This window comes from Rhinatrema bivittatum, chromosome 3 (assembly GCF_901001135.1).
Source record: "Rhinatrema bivittatum chromosome 3, aRhiBiv1.1, whole genome shotgun sequence".
Taxonomy (NCBI): Eukaryota; Metazoa; Chordata; class Amphibia; order Gymnophiona; family Rhinatrematidae; genus Rhinatrema; species Rhinatrema bivittatum.
The window spans coordinates 227,628,285-227,648,432 of NC_042617.1; the positions used below are offsets into that span (position 1 = coordinate 227,628,285).

Sequence of the window (20,148 nt, forward strand, 5' to 3'; positions counted from 1 at the left end):
CGATGTTTGGTTGGTTAAGAGCATATCTCGGGTAGAGCTGAGAAGTCCATGTGCATGACCATCTATGTGGTGGAGGTACTAGGGTTCATCATCAAGTCTCATCTCAGCCTGTCACCTTAATTGGAGTTTATTAGAGCTCTGCTAGACACGATTCAGACCAAAGCTTTCCTCCCACAGTAATGGGCCAGCACTCTGATGGCCACAGCAGAGGAGGTTTAAGAGCGTTAGTAGACATGAACTTGGCACATGTTGAGGTTGTTGGTCCACATGGCCACAACTGTTCATGTTACTCTCATGGCATGACTGTACATGATAAGAGCCCAATGGACCACCTAATGCAGTGCCTACAGACCACTCAGGACCTTCAGTATTGCATCCGGGTCACCCAGTCATTTTGGAATGCTCTGTCCTGGTGGCGAGAAAATTCCAATCTGGTTCGATGTGACTTCCACATTCCTCAGATTTAAATCATCCTGACCTGGGTTGGGGGGCTTATGTAGATGGTCTTTTCACCCAGGGCTCTTGGACCACCTGAGAATGTCAGTACCAGATAAACTTTCTGGAGCGCCAGGCAATTCTGTATGCTCTATGGGCTTTCAGAGATCCGTTGTTCAACAGATAGACAATCAAGTGGCGATGTTTTGCAACAACAAGCAGAGAGGTATGGGCTCATACCTCCTGTGTCACAAGTCGGTCCAGTTGTGGACTTTGACCATCGCTCAGGGAATGATGCTCAGGGCCACCTAACTGGCCAGTTTGGAACAGTAGCAAATCAGATCATCAACCTATGTGGCACCTTGGAGGTGGGCTCTATTCATGACTTCTTGGAACAGAGAGGTCCCTCTTCTGCTCCATGCACAAGCTCGCCTCGGATGTTTTCGCCTTCCATTGAGGCCAGGGACTTCTGTACAGATATGTTCCAGTTCCATCGATAGTGAAGACATTGTTGAAGCTCAGGGAGGACAGGGAGACCATGAGCCCTGCCCATGGGGCGAGGTGCTTGGTAATGTGTATTCTTGTACGGTCTAAAGCGCTGAGCTCCTCTGCCCTTGGTTCTTCGGGGGGAGGAGTGCTGATTTCTTTTGTTCCTGTCCTCCGGTGGACGAGGTACTGGAGATTCGCCCTATTTGTTGGCTGGCTTCTCCAATTCGCTTCTGAACAAGAAAGATCCTTTAAAGGGCATCCTCATGAGGTTCGCTTTTGATGTCGCGTCGGCTGACCAATTTCGGAGCCATAGATGTCTTCTGGCTGCCACTGCGGAGGCGACGTTCCTGGCTGAGGTGCGCACTAGGTCTGAGGTCGCATCTGTGAGGAAGGATACCACAGGTTCCATAGTCTCACCGGGCATGGTTGAGTCTCTGGAGAGGAGCAAGCAAGAACGTCCCACCGGGGTGCAGCAGGAAGCGATCTGAAGAGTCATTGCCGCTACATCAAAGGACTGTTTAAGGATGGATTCCAGTCGTCTTTCCTTTGCATCCTTTAGTGCCGCTCCTCCCTCGACGGGAATGGTAGTACGCTTGGAGGTTGCACAGACCATGGCGTCCACCTTTGTGAACCGCAGGAGTTCCTTAGCCGCGAGTTCCAGGGGATATAGGGCTTCTAGGGCCCGTCCTCCTTTGAAGCTGGCCTCTGGGGCATTTCATTCCAGGTCAATCAGTTGCCATACGGTTTGCAATATTGGAAAAGAACATGAGGCCTGACGGAGGGAGACCAAGATGGGGTTTATCTTTGGTTCCGCTGTGGTGTCCATGCCTGGAATGTCCAGCGTCTTCAGGGTCTGGGACATGAGAGCTGGTAACTCGTCTTTGGAGAAGAATCGCAGCATGGTTCGATATGGTTCCATCCCTGGGGGGATTTCTCCTTCCTCCAGGGAGTAGGCCTCGTCCTCCGAGGTGTCTGTATCCCCAGTAGGGAGGCTCTTGCTTAGGAAGGGCACGTCTCAATGGGCCCGAGAGGTGCTTGGAATGTCTTGCATTTCTGGTGGCGACTGGGACTGAGTCGCAGCCGGTACTGAGTGCACCTGGACAAAGTTTTGTAGCCCTTCGAAGAATTCCACCCAGGAAAAAGTCCCAGAGTCCATGTTGATTCCAGGCGGCGTTATAGTGGAGGCCCCAGAGGAGCCTACCTGTGTAGGTGCTGAGTTGGAGATACAGAGGTCCGGGGTACTATCATTAGTGGATCCGGATCCCTCTACTGGCTGTGAGGGACCTTGCTTTGGTTCCTCCTGAGCCTCTTCGCACTGTTGGTATAGGGAGGAGGCCACTTCAGGTTGCGCAGCTTTCAGGTGGCAGGCTGGGCAGAGGGCTTGTCCCTTGGCCTTCTTGGCAGGCAGTGCCATGGTTTGTGCTCGTGGGTAGCTTCAAAACTAGTCTGTGCGCGTAGGTGTGTGCGCTGGGAGGCTTGGTTGTGCGGTCCGGGTGCGCCAAAGATGTGCACGCAAGCTACTATTTGTGCGCCTGGCTGAGATGTGCGTATTTGTGTGCTCGCGCCGATTATGTGGGCTGCTATGCACACGGCATCGTTATGCCCGTCACTGTGCGCATGGCACAGATGCGCGCGCCACTGTGCGCCCAAGTCATTTGGGCGCGCCGCTGTGCGGCTATTCAAGCCTCGGAGACCGGAGACTTAAGAGAGGTTTCTACCTTACCTGGTCTCTGTGTTTCCCGGTCTCCGGCTGCGGGGGGAGAGGGAGTTACCGTCACCGCCGCGCTCATTTCTGCACCTGCTGCCTCTCAGCCACCCTAGGGGCTACGTCCATGCCGAGAGCCGGCTACTGGACCGATGCTTGCCTCTGAGGGATCTTGGAAATCACCTCAGGAATTCTCGATTGGGGAAGGGACCCTTAGGTATCACCACAGGAGAGCGGGGCTTGTCTTCTAGAGGTATGTTTTCTTTCTTCTTTTTGGTTTAAAATTGCTAACACTATTCTAGTGTGTGTAGTTTCCCTATCTGCTTAGGAGACGGAGAAATACTGAAGAGCTGAGCTTCCTGCACGGGTATATGTAGGCTGACGTCAGCTTTGAAATCTGACTCCGTCTCCCATTTGCTATCAGGAGTACACTATACCCATTGGTCCTGAATCCATCTGGCTACATGCTAGGAAAGCCTGTTTATATGTATATACTCTAAAGGGGTACAAAGTATGGAACAAAAAGAACGGTCCTTAAGGAAGAAGAGAGTTGGGTTCTACACCTCAAACAAGTTCCGGAGGACAGACTGGCCAAACCTGCTATTGTGTTGGCCATCCCTCTCCCAACAGTAGTGCGATGTGAATGAGTGGATGGAACTCCACGTCAAGGCTTTGCAGATTTCCCCCATGTGGACTGATCAAAAGTAAGCCACTGATGCATGCCTTGGACAGAGTGAGCCTTGACATGGCCCACAAGATTCAAGCCTGCCCAGGCAAAACAGGAGAATGCAATCTGCTAGCCTATTGGAAAGCATCTGGTGATCCCCAGCTTATTCTGATCAAAAGAAACAAAATGCTGAGTGGCCTTTCTATGGACTTCATCCTCTACAGATAAAAGGCCAAGACTTTACTGCAGTCCAAACCATGCAGGGCTTTTTCACCTTTGGTGAGAATGAGACCTGGGGAAAATAAGGGAGCATATGCCAGACTACCCTATCATGAAAAAACGTAGTGTAAGGAGGATAAGTCACTAAGGCTTGAAGCTCACCTTGTGCACAGAAATGATCAACATCAAAAATACGACCTTCCAGGTCAGATACTTCAATTAACAGGAGTGCAGTGGCTCAAAGGGAGCTTTCATCAGCTGGGACAGAATCACAATGAAGTCCCAGGACACAGCAGGTGGTCTGATGGAAAGCTTCAAAATGAAGCAGACCCTGCATGAAATGTACAACTATAAGCTGTAAGAAATAGGCTTACTTAATACACGGTGATGACAGGCACCAATTTCTTAGGTGAACCTTAACTGAGTTGGTCTTAAGACCAGCTTCCGAGAAGTGTAGAAGGTAGTCAAACAGTTTTTGTGGAGCAGGACAAGGGATCTAAGGCCTCACACTCATACCACATAGCAAACCTCCTCCACTTTAGTCCATAAGACTTCTTAGTAGAAGGCTTTTTGGAAGCCAAGTGGACCTGAGACGTCATCTGAAAGGCCAAGTGGTTACAAAATCAACCTCTCAACATCCTAGCAGTAAAAGGGATTAGAGGTTGGGATGACACACCCTGCTCTGAGCCTAAATAACTCATAACTAAATAACTAAAGAACAAAATAACTCAATACAAAGCCCAATACCGACCTTTTACCTATCATTTATTCATGTTATTTGACAATATTATTGTCATATATTGTATATATCTATCACATCTAATTTTTAATATTTATTGATTCTCGTTCTTTTGTTCAATATGTGGATTGTTTAATGTAAAGACCTGTTCAATACTATATCTATTGTTTAATGTAACGCCTTACGGCAAAAGTTTTGTTCTTTGGAAACCATCTTGATTTGATTTGTATATCGAGAAAGTCGGTATATAAAAACCCTAAATAAATAAATAAATGATGATATCTGGGGGAAACCCCAGACTGATTGGTTCCCGAACAGCCATATCCCGAAGAAGTGTAAGAACACACACTACCAAGAACACACTACCAAGCACCTCGCCCCACAGGCAGGGCTCAGTCCTTTCGGAACAGACACAATAAGAGGGGAGCAGGCTCAGGTACAGGCCCCAGCCACACCCCACAATGAGAATCAGCAGACCCATCCACAGGAAGAAGTCATAGGGGGCAGACTTACCCTATTCTACCAAAGATGGGTCGAGATAATGGACAAGTGGGTCCTAACCATCATTCGAGAGGGATACTAAGCGATCGCTTATTCGCGATCATCATTCGAGAGGGATACAAAGCGATCGCTGACATCATTAACTGCTCACGCTCCACAGGTATAGTCCCCGATACCCTCAAGCAGGCAGTGGTTAAACCCCTCCTCAAGAAGCCCTCTCTAGACCCGAAAGACCCTGCTAACTTTCGTCTCATCTCTAACCTCCCATTCCTGGCCAAGATAATGGAAAGAGTAGTCAACACACAACTACCTCAAAAACCACAAGATCCTCCACTCTTCACAATTTGGTTTCCATAAATACCTTAACACGGAAACCCTCTTACTCACCCTGTCTGACCACCTCCTCAGAGGAATGGACCAAGGGCAATGCTACCTCCTTGCCCTCCTTGATATATCTGCTGCATTTGACACCATTAGTCACAATCACCTCCTCTCCCGCCTTACTGACATAGGCATCTCTGGCCTAGCCCTCCTATGGTTCAGATCCTATCTTTCGAACAGAAAATTTTCTGTCAAAATAGGTAATACCATGTCCACCCCACACTCACTCTCTCAAGGAGTCCCACAAGGCTCCTCTCTCTCTTCCACCCTCTTCAACATTTACCTTACACCACTCTGCCACTTACTTTCTGACCTTGGTCTAAAGTTCTATCTATATGCTGATGATGTCCAAATCATCATACCTATTCACAACACTCTCTCTGACGCCTTAAAACACTGGGAAACCTGCCTCTCAGCTATAAACTCTCTACTCACTAACCTTCACCTCGCCCTCAACACTAACAAAACGGAACTGCTCTTCATTTCCCATCACACCACACCGAAAACTTCCCTGGCAAATGATCCCTTATTTAAATCCATTTCAGCGCAACACTCTGTAAGAGACCTTGGAGTCATCCTAGACCAACAACTAAATCTGAAGAAATATGTCAGCTCCATCCTCAAAGAGGGCTTCTTTAAACTAAATGTTCTAAAAAAAACTTAAACCCTTATTACACCCCCACGACCTCCGCACTGTCATACAAGCCACCCTCGCCTCCAATCTGGACTACTGTAACTCTCTCCTACTAGGGCTCCCCTACTCGACCATCAAACCACTCCAAATGCTCCAAAATGCCATTGCCAGAATCATCACAAACACCCGTAAAGCCGACCATATCACCCCCATCCTTAAAGATTTACACTGGCTACCCATCCCGTCTCGTATTCTCTACAAAACCCTCACCATCATCCACAAAGCCATATATTCCCATGACTCAAAATTGGCTCGAGCTCCCCTTCAGCCTGTCTCACCCCAATCGACCTACCAGAACAATCTATAAGGGAACCCTCCACGTGCCTCCTCTCAAAATAGCACAACTCTCCTCCACTAGGGATCGTGCCCTCTCCATCGCCGGCCCATCACGCTGGAACTCTTTGCCCACAGCTCTCCGCCTTGAACCATGCCCCTTTAAATTCAAAAAGAAACTAAAAACCTGGCTATTTAAACAGGCCTACCCGGACTAACCCCACTGTTCACCTCTATCTGAATCCAGTCAATGATCCCTTATTGAACTATTGTACAAAATCTCTGTTACCCCCAGCAGCCAGACGTTGTCATATTACTGTTTTTATTTTTACTTTTGATGTTAATGACAGTATATCATTTGTCATTGTACACGCTTATATTATTATTATTACCTCACGGTGTTAATGACTATTCTGCAGTTTAATCCTTCCTTCTCCTCTCTATCCTTTCATTCCTCTTTACCCCCCGCCCCTGTTTGATGTATTTCTTTTCCTTTCTCCAGTTACAATGTGAACCAGCCGGTATAAAAAAGTTCTTAAATAAATAAATAAATACTATAGACTTCCACAACATCCCTCCAAACAAATTTGTGAGATCACTTTGCCACTCCCACTCCAAGAGGATGGCAGTGGAAACCACACTAGCAAGACTACTCAGCCTAAAGGCGATAACCTCGGTGCCTATGCACCAACAAAATACTGGTCACTATTCCATCTATTTTATCGTTCCCAAGAAGGAAGGAATGTTCCGGCCCATCCTGGACCACAAGACCGTCAGTCGTTACCTGAGGGTACCACACTTCCACATGGAAACCCTACGCTCAGTCATAAGGGCAGTATAGCCAGGAGAATTCCTGACCTCACTGGATCTATCCAAAGCCTATCTCCACATCCTGGTCCATCATGACCATCAACGCTTCCTACGCTTTGCAATATTGGACCATCATTACCAATTCCGGGCGCTACACTTTGGACTAGCTACCGCCCCCTCGGACCTTCACCAAAATCATGCTGGTAGTGGCGGCAACACTGAGGAAAGAATGAATCCTCGTACATCCTTACCTGGACGATTGGCTGATCAGGGCAAAATTTCCAGAGGAGAGTCACCAGGCGACCACCAGAGTCAAGAATCTGCTGCAGAATCTCGGGTGAGTCGTCAACACAGCCAAGAGCTGCCTGCAGCCCTCCCAATCGCTAGAGTACCTGGGAGTCCGGTTCGACACCAAACAGGACAAGGTTGTCCTTCCCCCTCCAAGAAGAAGGAAACTGATGGGTCAGCTGCGAAAACTGTTGAACTATGCTCGCCCCAAGGTATGGGACTACCTCCAAGTCCTCGGTCTCATGACATCAACCCTGGAAGTCGTTCCATGGGCAAGGGCCTACATGCACCCACTACAACATTCCTTACTGTCACAAAGGAACCCAAAATCCCAGAACTACTCCATTCACCTCCAGCTACCAGCAGAGGTTTGGACCCAACTCCAGTGGTGGCTACAGGAAGACCATCTGAGCAAGGGAGTAAAACTATCCCCACCGAATTGGATCTTGCTCACCACGGATGCGAGCCTCTGAGGGTGGGGAGCCTACTGTCAGGAACTGACGGCCCAGGGACAATGGGACAAGGAAGAGGTGGGATGGAACATAAACCGACTGGAAGCCCGAGCAGTCACACTAGCCTGTCTACGATTCGGCCACAGACTCCAGGGTGAGTCTTTCAGAGTCATGTCAACAATGTCACAACCGTTGCCTACATCAACTGCCAGGGAGGAACCAGAAGCCAATAGGTGTCCCTGGAGATAGACCCCCTCATGGCGTGGGTGGAAATAAACCTGCAAGGGATCTCAGCCTCCCACATCGCGGGAAAAGACAACGTCCCTGCGGACTACCTCAGCAGAGAGAGCCTAGATCCAGGGGAATGGACACTGTCGACCACAGCCTTCCAGTTGATAGTAAACCGCTGGGGAACCCTAGCCATGGATCTACTGGCAACCCGGTCCAACACCCAAGTTCTTCAGCCACAGACGAGAACCACAATCCCGGGGAATCGACACCCTCGTCCAGACCTGGCCACAGGAAGACCTATTGTACGCTTTTCCCCCATGGCCACTATTGGGCAGGATCATCTGCAAGATAGAACACCACAGGGGACTAGTACTTCTAGTGGCCCCGGACTGGCCAAGAAGGCCATGGTATGCAGACATGCGAAGACTTCTTGCGGGGAACCCTCAGTGCTTTCCTCCACATAGGGACCTTCACCGGCAAGGACCGATCCTCCACAAAGACCCGACTCAATTCTCTCTTGCGGTCTGGCCCTTGAGAGGACTCGCCTGAAGAAAAGCGGATTCTCAAAGGCAGTGATTGACACCTTGCTTCGAGCACACAAGTTCTCCACATCACTAGCTTACATACGAATATGGAGAGCATTCGAAGCCTGGTGTGAGGACCGCAAGATCCTCCCACGGACAGTCAAAATCCCCATGATCCTGGAATTTCTGCAGGATGGCTTGAAGAAGGGGTTGTCTCTCAACTCGCTCAAGGTTCAGGTGGCCGCACTGGCCTGCTTCAGAGCCAAAGTGAACAGCATCAGTATATCAACCCATCCAGATGTTTACTGCTTCCTGAGAGGGGTCAAGCAAATCCGACCACCACTAAAGTGACCGGTGCCCTTATGGAATCTCAATCTAGTTCTAGACTTCCTCGCGGGAACTTCCTTCAGACCAACACGTGGCCTGTCACTACGGCTCCTGACCTTGAAGACTGCATTCCTAGTGGCAATATGTTCAGCCCGGCGCATCTCCGAGCTTCAAGCGCTATCCTGACAGGAACCATTCCTCAGGTTCACACCGGGAGCCATACAGCTACACACTGTCCCTTCCTTCCTACCGAAAGTGGTTTCTCAATTTCATCTGAACCAAACCATCTCGCTGCCATCTCCAGACGAATATAAGGACTCGGAAGACTCACGACTTCTTTGCCATCTAAACGTCGGCAGACTCCTAGTCCGATACCTGGAAAGATAGAAATCTGTATGAAAGGCGGACCACCTATTTGTCCTTCACAGCGTGAAGAAACAGGGGGAAACGGCCTCGTGGGCAACCATAGCCCGCTGGATCAAAGAAGTAATCAAGGCGGCCTATGAGGAGGCAGGGAAGCCCCCACCTCTGCAAGTCAAGGGCCCAGGCAGTGTCCTGAGTGGAAACCAAGATGCTGTCTCCCGCAGAGATCTGTCAGGCGGCGACATGGTCCTCCATACACATCTTCTCCAGGTTCTACCGCCTGGATGTCCAGGCCCGGGAGGACACAACCTTTGCAAGGGCAGTACTAAGTGGGCCACGGGCAGCCTCCTGCCCTGTTCGGTAGGAGCTTTTGTACATCCCATTGGTCCTGAGTCCATCTGGCTACACGCTAGGAAGTGGAGAAATTACTTACCTGATAATTTCGTTTTCCTTAGATGGACTCAGCATCCCACCCACAGCTGCCCCAGAATCTGGGAACCTCGGGTGACAAACTCAGAGAACAAGCCAAGCATGGGTAAGCCAGGTATTACCCCTAGTTCAAGACATCCATAGTTGCCGGGTGTCAGCATTATCCAGTTGAGTGCACTGGAGGTCTCCAATTTGGAAATCAGTTGAACCAGTCCTAGATAATCAAATTAACCAAGTTAATCAAGTTATTAAAGCACACATATTTCTCACAGGACAGTCCTCACATATGGGTGACATCATCAGGATGGAGCCCAATCACGGAAAACTTCTGTCAAAGTTTCCAGAATTTTGACTGGCCCCTACTGGGCATGCCCAGCAAGGCACTAACCCTGCAGCCAGCAGGGGTCCCCCTTCAGTCTAGTTACTAGAGGAACGGGTGCTGATCCTTATGATACCTAGGCTAATGATACCTCCACAGACATAGATGATTTACCTTCACCACCTTCACCCACTGAGAGTAGGAAGCGTTCTCCTCCAGAGGACCTCTGGAGGAGAACTTTGTGAAGGAAATGTCTGAATTGGTTCCCTTTCCATTACAGACGGAACAGGATGATAGGCACCAGATGATGGTGAGTACCTGGATGCCCCCAAGGTACTCACCTCTATTCCCATCCATCAGGTCCTTCTCGATCTCCTCAAGAAGAACTGGGAACATCCTGGATCAATTACTCCAGTACACAGGAAAGCTGACACTACTTATTTGGTGCAGTCAGCCCCAGGCTTTCAAAAATCACAGCTTGATCACCACTCTGTCATGGTAGAGTCTGCACAAAAGAGGGCAAAGAGGTCAAAGCCTCACTCGTCTGTTCCTCCTGGAAAAGAACAGAAATTCCTAGATAACATTGGTAGCCAAGTATTCCAAGGGGTCATGCTCATCTCACGAATTGCCGCCTATCAGCTTTATATGACCCAATATAACAGGGTCATTTTTAAGCAGATACAGGACTTCTCAGACTCCTTGCCTCAGCAATTTCAAGAACAATTACAAACCCTAGTAAACAAGGGTTTTGAAGCAGGCAAGCATGAGATTAGAACATCTTATGACATTTTTGACACTTCTACCAGAGTGTCTGCAGCTGCTATTTCGGCGAGACTGTAGGCCTGGCTCAAGTCTTCTGACCTTCGCCCAGAAGTGCAAGACCGGTTATCCGACCTGCCTTATGTCGGAGATAATCTGTTTGGCGAACAGATTCAAAGGACGGTGGCAGAATTAAAGAACCATCATGAGACCCTAAGACAGCTCTTTTTTATGCCTTCCGACTTCTCCTCAAAACAACCTTTCAGAAAGGACTCTAAGAAGTCATTCTTCCACCCGAAGAAGTCTTACCCGCCGCCAACCAGATCCCGTGCCATGAGACCTTATCAAAAACCGCAGTCTTGTCAAGCCCGTAAACAAAAAACCACAAGCAGCTCCTCAACCAGGACCTGCTTCAGGTTTTTGACTTCCATTTAGAAAGCAGCAGCCAGATTCCTCTGTCGCACATACTAGTCTGAGGTCGATTGTGCCACTTCCACAACATATGGCATTTAATCACATCCGACCAATGGGTATTGGCAATCATTGCTCAGGGTTACCATCTGAACTTTCTTGCCCTGCCACCGGACTCCCCACCTCTACAGACGTGGAGAACTTCCGAACACTCCATTCTTTTGGATCAAGAGGTTTCCCTCCTTCTCCAGTCAAGAGCAATAGAACCCGTACCATACTCTCAGCAAGGCCTAGGGTTCTATTCCCGGTACTTCCTAATCCCCAAAAAATCGGGAGCAGTCCATCCTATTCTGGACCTACGTGCCCTCAACAAGTACCTCCAGCGAGAAAAGTTCAAGATGGTCACCTTGGGATCGCTTCTACCTCTTCTACAAAGAGGAGACTGTCTCTGCTCTTTGGACCTCCAGGACGCATACACCCATATTGCGATAAGTCCAGCTCATCGCAAGTACCTGAGGTTCCTAGTAGGCCCCAAGCACTATCAATACCCAGTGCTTCCATTCGGCCTAGCGTCTGCACCACGAGTCTTTACAAAATGCCTCGTAGTCGTTGCAGCCTTCCTCGGGATACAAGGTGTTCACGTCTACCCCTATCTGGACGACTGGTTAATCAGGGCTCCCACTCAGCAAGCTGCTCTGTCGTCCCTCAATCTAACCTTACACACTCTAATTTCGTTAGGATTTCTCGTCAATTACGACAAATCCTACTTAGTCCCATCTCAAACCTTGTTGATTGGGGCAGACTTGAACACCTTACAGACAAAGGCTTTCCTGCCTCGACAATGAGCACGGACTCTTGTATCTCTTGCTCACCAGCTGCAGTCTCAGCACTCTGTGACTGCACGCCAATTTCTCGTCCTCCTGGGACACATGGCGTCCTCAGTCCATGTCACACTAATGGCCCACTTGGCCATGAGACTCATGCACTGGACTCTGAGGTCTCAATGGACTCAAGCTATTCAGCCTCTGTCGGACATTGTCCACGTCATTGACTCACTCTCTCTCTCGCCTGGTGGAAAAATCAGACCAATCTCCTCCAGGGATTGCCCTTCCAGGTTCCAAATCCTCAAATCATTCTCACCACCGACGCTTCCAACCTCGGGTGGGGAGCCCACATAGCTGATCTGCAGACACAAGGCTCTTGGTCTCCAGAGTAAGCCAAACACCAAATAAATTTCCTGGAGCTTCGAGCAATCAGATATGCTCTCAGGGCTTTTCAGGATCGCCTATCAAATCAGGTCATCCTGATTCAGACGGACAACCAGGTGGCCATGTGGTACATCAACAAGCAGGGAGGTACGGGCTCCTTCCTTCTGTGTCAGGAAGCTGCACAGATTTGGGCGGAAGCTCTCTCCCATTCGATGTACCTCAAGACCACCTACTTACCGGGAGTGGACAATGTGCTGGCAGACAAGCTGAGTCGCGTCTTTCAACCACACGAGTGGTCTCTCAACCCCTCGGTAGCAAACTCCATTTTTCAACAATGGGGATATCCACGAATAGACTTCTTTGCATCCCCACAAAACCGCAAAGTGGAAAACTACTGCTCTCTCATTCACAGCAAACTCTCTCGACCCAGAGACACATTCTCCCTCTCGTGGTCAACCGGTCTGCTCTATGCGTTCCCGCCACTTCCTCTTCTCTCAAAGACTCTCATGAAGTTACGTCAAGACAAGGGAACCATGATCCTGATAGCACCTCATTGGCCACGCCAAGTGTGGTTTCCAGTACTTCAGGATCTCTCCATCCGCAGGCACATTCCCTTGGGAAAGGACCCGCTTCTGATCACTCAGAACGACGGGAGCCTACGCCATCCCAATCTTCACGCCTTATCCCTGACGGCATGGATGTTGAAAGGTTAATACTTCAACCACTTAACCTTTCTGAACCAGTTTCCCGTGTCTTGATTGCTTCACGGAAGTCTTTCACGAGAAAATCTTACTCTTACAAATGGAAAAGGTTCACGTCATGGTGCTCTTCTCAGTCCCTTGTCCCCCTTTCCTGTCCAATCACGAAGTTTCTGGACTATCTCTGGCATCTATCTGAGTCAGGTCTAAAGACTTCTTCCCTCAGAATGCATGTCAGTGCGGTAGCCGCCTTCCATAAAGGTGTCGGGGATGTCCCTATATCAGTACAACCCGTTGAAACATGCTTTTTGAAGGGCTTGCTCCATATCAAGCCTCCACTACATACTCCGGCCCCTTCTTGGAACCTTATTCTGGTTTTGGGTCGGCTCATGAAACCACCGTTCGAGCTTCTTCACTCCTGTGACCTTCGATATCTCACATGGAAAGTGATTTTCCCTTTGGTTATCACTTCAGCTCGCAGAGTTAGTGAATTGCAGGCTCTAGTTACCTATCCGCCTTACACTAATCTTCTGCAGGACCGGGCGGTACTCCGCACTCACCCTAAATTCTTACCTAAGGTAGTTTCGGATTTTCATCTTAATCAATCCATCATACTACCTACCTTTTTTCCCAGGCCCAATGCCAACCCAGGAGAACAGGCTCTGCATACCCTTGACTGTAAACGGGCTCTAGAGGTTTACCTAGACCGTACAGTTGCCCACAGAGAAAGCACTCAATTCTTCGTCTCTTTCCACCCTAACAAATTGGGGAAGCCTGTGGGTAAGCAGACTCTCTCCTCCTGGTTGGCAGAATCCATATCTTTCTGCTATCAGCAAGCGGGCATTCCATTCCAAGACCGTGTTAAAGCACACTCTGTGAGGGCCATGGCGACTTCAGTGACTTCAGTAGCACACCGATCGGTGCCCTTCCTGACATTTGCAGGGCTGCTACCTGGAGTTCTCTCCACACCTTTGCAGCCCACTATTGATTGGACAATGCCGGAAGACAAGATTCCATCTTCGGCCAGTCTGTCCTTCGTAACCTGTTTACAACGTGACGTACCAACACCCTTCCGCCTACCCAGTAGGGTTCAAGATGCCCTCTACCAAATTCCGCCCCAGTTGTTGTGCCTGTTGCACGCCTTTGGCTACATTTGGTGCATGTTCGGACATCCTCAGCTCGATACTCACACATATGTGAGGACTACCATCCTGCTTGTCCTGTGAGAAAGCAAATGTTGCTTGCTTGTGACAGGTGTTCTCACAGGACAGCAGAATGTTAGTCCTCACGAAACCCACCCGCCGCCCCGTAGTGTTGGGTTCGTAACGTTTTGTTATTTTATTTTTTGGCACTGCCTGTAGCTTTCAAATAAGACTGAAGGGGGACCCCTGCTGGCTGCAGGGTTAGTGCCATGCTGGGCATGCCAGTAGGGGCTCCATCCTGATGATGTCACCCATATGTGAGGACTAACATCCTGCTGTCCTGTGAGAACACCTCTTACAGGTAAGGAACATTTGCTATCCACAGTTGCTTTTCAAGGAGAATACTGAAGAGCTGAGCCTCCTGCCACAGGTATATGTAGGCTGACGTCAGCTTTGAAATCTGTCTCCGTCTCCCATCTTTTATCAGGAGTACACTATACCCATTGGTCCTGAGTCCCTCTGTCTACACTAAGGAAAACGAAATTATCCGGTAAGTAATTTCTCCATTGTTGCCAGCAAAAAATATTCTTGTTTGTGTCTGTTTGCACTGTTTTTGTTGTCCCCCTTTTTTTTTTTTTTTGTTGGGGGGGGATTCACCCATGTGTGAGGACTCTCATCCTGCTTGTGCTATTAGAAAGCAGAGTTGTTTACCTGTGACAGCTGTTCTGTATGCAAAGCAGGATGGCAGTCCTCACAATACCCACCCACCTCCCTATGGAATTGGGTATCTCCTTCATGGATTTTCTTAGCTAAATTATTAGACTGAGGGACGCTACGTAGACGCGTGGTATAGTGCATGCTATGGGCATGCTCATTAAGGCTCAAAGTTTTAGAAATGTTGACATAAGTTTTCCTTGCCAGGCTTTATTGGCTGATGTTGCCCATGTGTGAGAACTGATATCAAGCTGCTATTGGAGAACCTGTTAAAGATAAGCAACTCTACTTTACCCTTACTTCCCCACCTCTAAGGAACTGCACTACAATGAAGCCATAACTAATATGATTCAATATTGTGATTTTTTTTTGACAGAAAATTGGTATTTTTCAGCAGCAGTTAGTAACATCACACTTCTGACGTCAAACCATAACAACTTTAAGGCTTAACAAAAATAAAATCTGATTCTTTCAGAGTGTAGACTAAATCAGTAATGGTTGCTTATTAGAAATAAGGATGATTGATACTGATCACTTTTAAGAGGAGGGGGCTTCAATAAATAATCTTTAGCTTTTCCAGCTATACTTCTGTCATTCTGGATCATTACAATTTTTATCTAAGTAATTATTTATTTATTTATTTATTTATTTATTTAAAACCTTTTATATACCGACATCCGTTTGCACATCGCATCGGTTTACAAGTAACTTAATAACTTTAGGCGAAGCCTTTACATTGAACAGTAACTGTGGTATTAAGGAAACAAAAACAACTGAATAAATATGGCTATAATTTACAAGGAGCAAGCACCTCTGGAGGGGGTGCTGCTTAGGTGAATGGGAGGCAAAAGGATATTTACACAAAGTTTAATAAAGATTGAGAATGGCATTATATAATACTATTTGACAAACAATAAGTGGAATTACATTATGAGTTAATCTCTTTTTGAAATATTAATTTTAACATGCTATAATCATTGAGGCAGATATTCAACAAAATGTTTAGGTAAGTTAGCCGGATAAGTTTTATCCGGCTAACTTACCAGGGATATTAAACTGAATATCCCGTCTAAAAGCATTACTTACAAATAAGTTATATCCGACTGTTAGTCCTGCTGTATGGCAAGTCTAATTTATCTGATTAATTTAACTGAATAACTGCAGAAATAGCTCTTATCCTGCTAAGTTAGCTGGATAAGTACTGCTGCCTCGATCTTCCTACTACCCGATTACTGGATATTCGGCTAACTACTTAGCCGAATAAGTGGCTTATCAAGCTAAGTGGCAGCCTCTGAATGTGGCCAAATAGCAGCCACCACTTAGCTTGATAAGCAACTTATCCAGCTAAGTAGTTAGCCAGATATCCAGTAAAAGGGCAGTAGGAGGATTGAGGAAGCACTGTTTAACCGGCTAATTTAGCCCGAAAAGTAGAAATTTCCATAGTTATCCAGTTAAATTAATCAGAATAGTTAGACCTGCTATAGATGTTACTTTTGTGGTTAAGTAACTCTGAATAGCAAACTCAAGTTGAAATCAGTGTTTATGAATACCAGTCACAAGTTTGCAAATTGCAAGTGGTATTCTGGAATGGCAATTGTGATGCACCCTGGCAGAGGTATGTGGGGTGCTTTTTGAAGTTGAGCTGGCAGGAACGTTTACTGAACAATGGGATTGTGAACTGCCTTGTGTTCAGAGCCCCACCTTCTCTTGCAGAGTTTTAGTTCAACCTTCCTAGTGGTTAGAGCAGTGGGCTAAGAACCAGGAGACCAGGGTTCAAGTCCTGCTGTTGCTCCTTGTGACCTTGGGCAAGTCACTTTACCCTCCATTGCCTCAGGTACAAACTTAGATTGTAAGCCTCTGGGGAAAGGGAAATACCTATAGTACCTGAATGTAATCCACTTTGAAGCGCTGAAAAAAAGTGCGAAAAGCGGAATATAAATCTAAATAAAATAAAAATAAAACTCTGCTGGGATGGCAGTTAGCTGGAAACGGGGAATAGAAGCAGAGATAGGTGGCCAACGTAGAAGTATTGAGTGGGGCTTAATTCCTGAAGGTTGATTGAAATGCTCTTCATGGATATATAGGGTAAAATTGAGCTGTTTGACATTACATGGATAAAATAACATTTGAATAAAATGTTATTTCCCTTTAATTTTAGGTGTGGTGCATGTTAGAAACTGCTAGTTAATTTTCCCATAGGCATTCCAACCCCTACCTCAACCTGTTGGATAGACCAGTATTTTTATAGAAGCTATCTGATAGACTATCTGAGGCCATAGAGTGCCGAAGGTGGCTCTAAATTTATAGAAAATTAATATTAATAAATAAATAAATATGCTAACACTATATTTTATTAGTACAAATTTGTGGGAAACATTTCAATTTGCTGTCTTTGTCAAATAGCTTGAAATGCTGCTTTAAGAAAGTGAATATTAAAACTGTTCTACTTACTAAGGTGGCATGCTGGAAGAGTTTAATATTTATATTATTACTTATGAAACTATTAGAAAAGTGTTAGATTAATTTGGGCCATATTTATCTTCCTTTAGATGATACTGGAAACTGGTACTCTAGCAGTGAAGAGGAAGAGGGAAACAGTGTCAAATCAATTTTAAAAACACTGAGGAAACAAACTGAAACACTAAGGAATCAGCAACAGCATTCCATGGAGCAGCACATACTCGTTACTCCTAGTGATCCAAGACTAGCAAAAGAAAAGTGTGCAGGAAGCCAGGCTACAGATCCCCGTTTGAGATCTGTCCCAAGAGCTAATGTTAGAAAGCATTCAGATTCTGTTTGTTCTGATCCAAGGCTTGCACGAAACACTAGGAAAGTAAAGCCTAATGAAAATGTTCATGCAAGCTCATCTGTTCGTGGAGTTAAGTTTGATATGCAACATATCCACACAGGAGTTAAGATCAAGCAAAAGGGAATGGATGATGATGAAGAAGATATAGAAAGGGAGCTGAGGGAGAAAGCTGTCATAATACCTTTAGAATCTTTACCTGGTGTAACATTAAGAGATCCAAGATCTCAGCTGAGGCAATTTAGTCACATTAAAATGGACATTATCCTAACCAAACCAACCTTTGCTAAACTAATTGTGTGGGCTCCTGAAGACCTACTTCCAATACCTTTACCAAAGCCTGATCCAGTTTCTTCGATTAATTTACCTCTACCTCCACTTATAGCTGATCAAAGGCTAAATAAATCAATAAACCTAGCTAGTGAGCTTCATCAACATATGCCAGCTGATCCACGCTTAGCTGCCAAAGCAAAGGGTATTTGTATAACAGGCAGAAGTGGACAAAAGGATCAATCTACAGACTCACATACTTCAACTAAACTGGGTGATCCCCGGTTACAAAAGAATGTTGATCCCAGGCTACACAGATTGTCTAGCACTGAAAATCATCCCATGATAGCAAAGGATTCTCATCCTTCCAAAATCCATCCTCGTTTAACCAGATCAGTGTCTGGTTCATCACAGAGTTCAGGAGCCATGATTTGTAAACCTGACCAAGATGCTTTGCCTCCTTATGCACCCAAGCTGTCTTCAGCTAATGTAAGATTAGGAAGCCCAACCTCTGTACTGAAGGGCATCAGTCTTTATGATCCAAGAGATCACAGTTCCTCCTCTTTATTAGATTCAGGTCACAGTAATTCTGGGGAGAATGGAGAGCACCAGAAAAGAACAGGTATCCTGAAAATCCCTAGCACAAGTGAACCTGATCATCAAGAAACGCCAATGCAGCCAAAGTACATCCCAAATCAGGACAAAAGTGTTGAAGGATCATTGGATGCTCATGCAGATAAGACAAATAGTATCAACAAATCTCAATCTAAACTTGGGCTGCCACACTCCAGTGCCGCACCAGCAGTACATAATCTCCCCATCCAGGCTTTAACAGGCCTCATTCGACCACAGTACAGTGACCCAAGGCAGGCAAGACAATCTGGACAGGTGAATCAGACACAAGACAGTGATCCAAATGGAGATTCCGATGGTAAACCACTAAAAGATGTTTTCAAGACCTTTGATCCTACAGCCTCTCCATTTTGTTAGCACTTGCTTCAGGAAACAAATTACTTCTTACTGCTATGAATAATGCAATTTTCTGCTGTTTTGTAACTGGTTTACCTCTTTGCTTTATTTATTTTTAAATTATGATTACTAACACTTTTCAGCTGCTAATAATTTCAGAACCACATGCAGATATATGCGCTGGTGTTTGCAAAACTGTGGTATTTTCTACATAATATTTTTCCAGTGTCAGAGACTGTAATATATGATATGTAGTAACATAATCACCTTAGATTCAAATGAGGCACTTTCACTGTAAATAAAACATTATGAAGATATCAACACTGAAAACCTGTAACACAGTATGTGTATGCTGTCTTTTTCATAATAACTGTTTAGATAAAGATCGCCACTTTTGTATGATTGTATAGTATCAAGCAATACTGTGTAAAAGAGCTTCTGACAAAACCATTAAGAGACTGGATTTACTCAACAAACAAGCCAAACATGCAAACCGAAATAATATTGAATTAAGTACAACTAAGATTTTATCTTGAACTTATGGTCTGTGCAGTTGATGTAAAGCATAACTTTTTATTCATGTCAAAATTCTTAGTGAAAAATATGTATACCACATGATGACGAATTATTGATATACTGTAGTTGAAGCTGTCTTATCTTTTAAAAGTATTTTATTCTATACTGTACATAGAAGAAAAGTGAAGTACATTAATTAGGATATTACTGTTAAGTGATACCTGAGTTGTCTGTTTTATTTAATTTTTCACATGCCCACTGTTTTGAACTCTTGGCTTACATTGTGGTGTTCATGTATTGCTGTATACTTTATATTCAGCTGCTTAATTTGTATTTGCTTTTTTTGTATTTATGTAACTACAGTGCTTGTATTCATTGTGCCTGTTTATGGATTTTTAACAAAACATTAAAAAAGAAACTGTGGATAAGTGTATATTATTAAGTTTATAGTCTTTAAATTTTGACAACTCTAAGGTACAAAACTGGGAAAATGAATGGAGGAAAAATACAGAGAACTTGGCCCTAGTCTAATTATATGGTGCAGGCAAACCTACTGTGGACAAATTAACCTAAACATTTTTTATATAAAAAAGCATATAACTAAAGAAACTAAATCTACATATCTAAAACTGTGATTTTAAATGTTTGATACGCTGTATATTATCTGTCAGGTATATCGAAAAAGGTTACCCAACCCCTTATAATAATGTATAAGTGATATAATTATATATATATAATATAATCTATAATATAATCTCGATTAAACATCTCCTAAATTCTCTGAAGCTCATAATCAACATCGACAAAAC

At 45.7% G+C, this 20,148-nt stretch overlaps 1 protein-coding gene across 2 annotated transcripts in view; it reads left to right on the plus strand.

Moving 5' to 3' along the window:
* Positions 1-19,762, plus strand: part of ZC3H6 (zinc finger CCCH-type containing 6) — a 645,204-nt gene extending 625,442 nt beyond the window's left edge. For both annotated transcript variants that reach the window (XM_029594264.1, XM_029594263.1), the window contains one exon: positions 17,328-19,762. In XM_029594264.1, the coding sequence (XP_029450124.1) occupies positions 17,328-18,844 (1,517 nt within the window). In that variant the 3' untranslated portion in view covers positions 18,845-19,762. The remainder of the gene's footprint in view (positions 1-17,327) is intronic.
* The last annotated feature ends 386 nt before the right edge of the window (positions 19,763-20,148 follow it).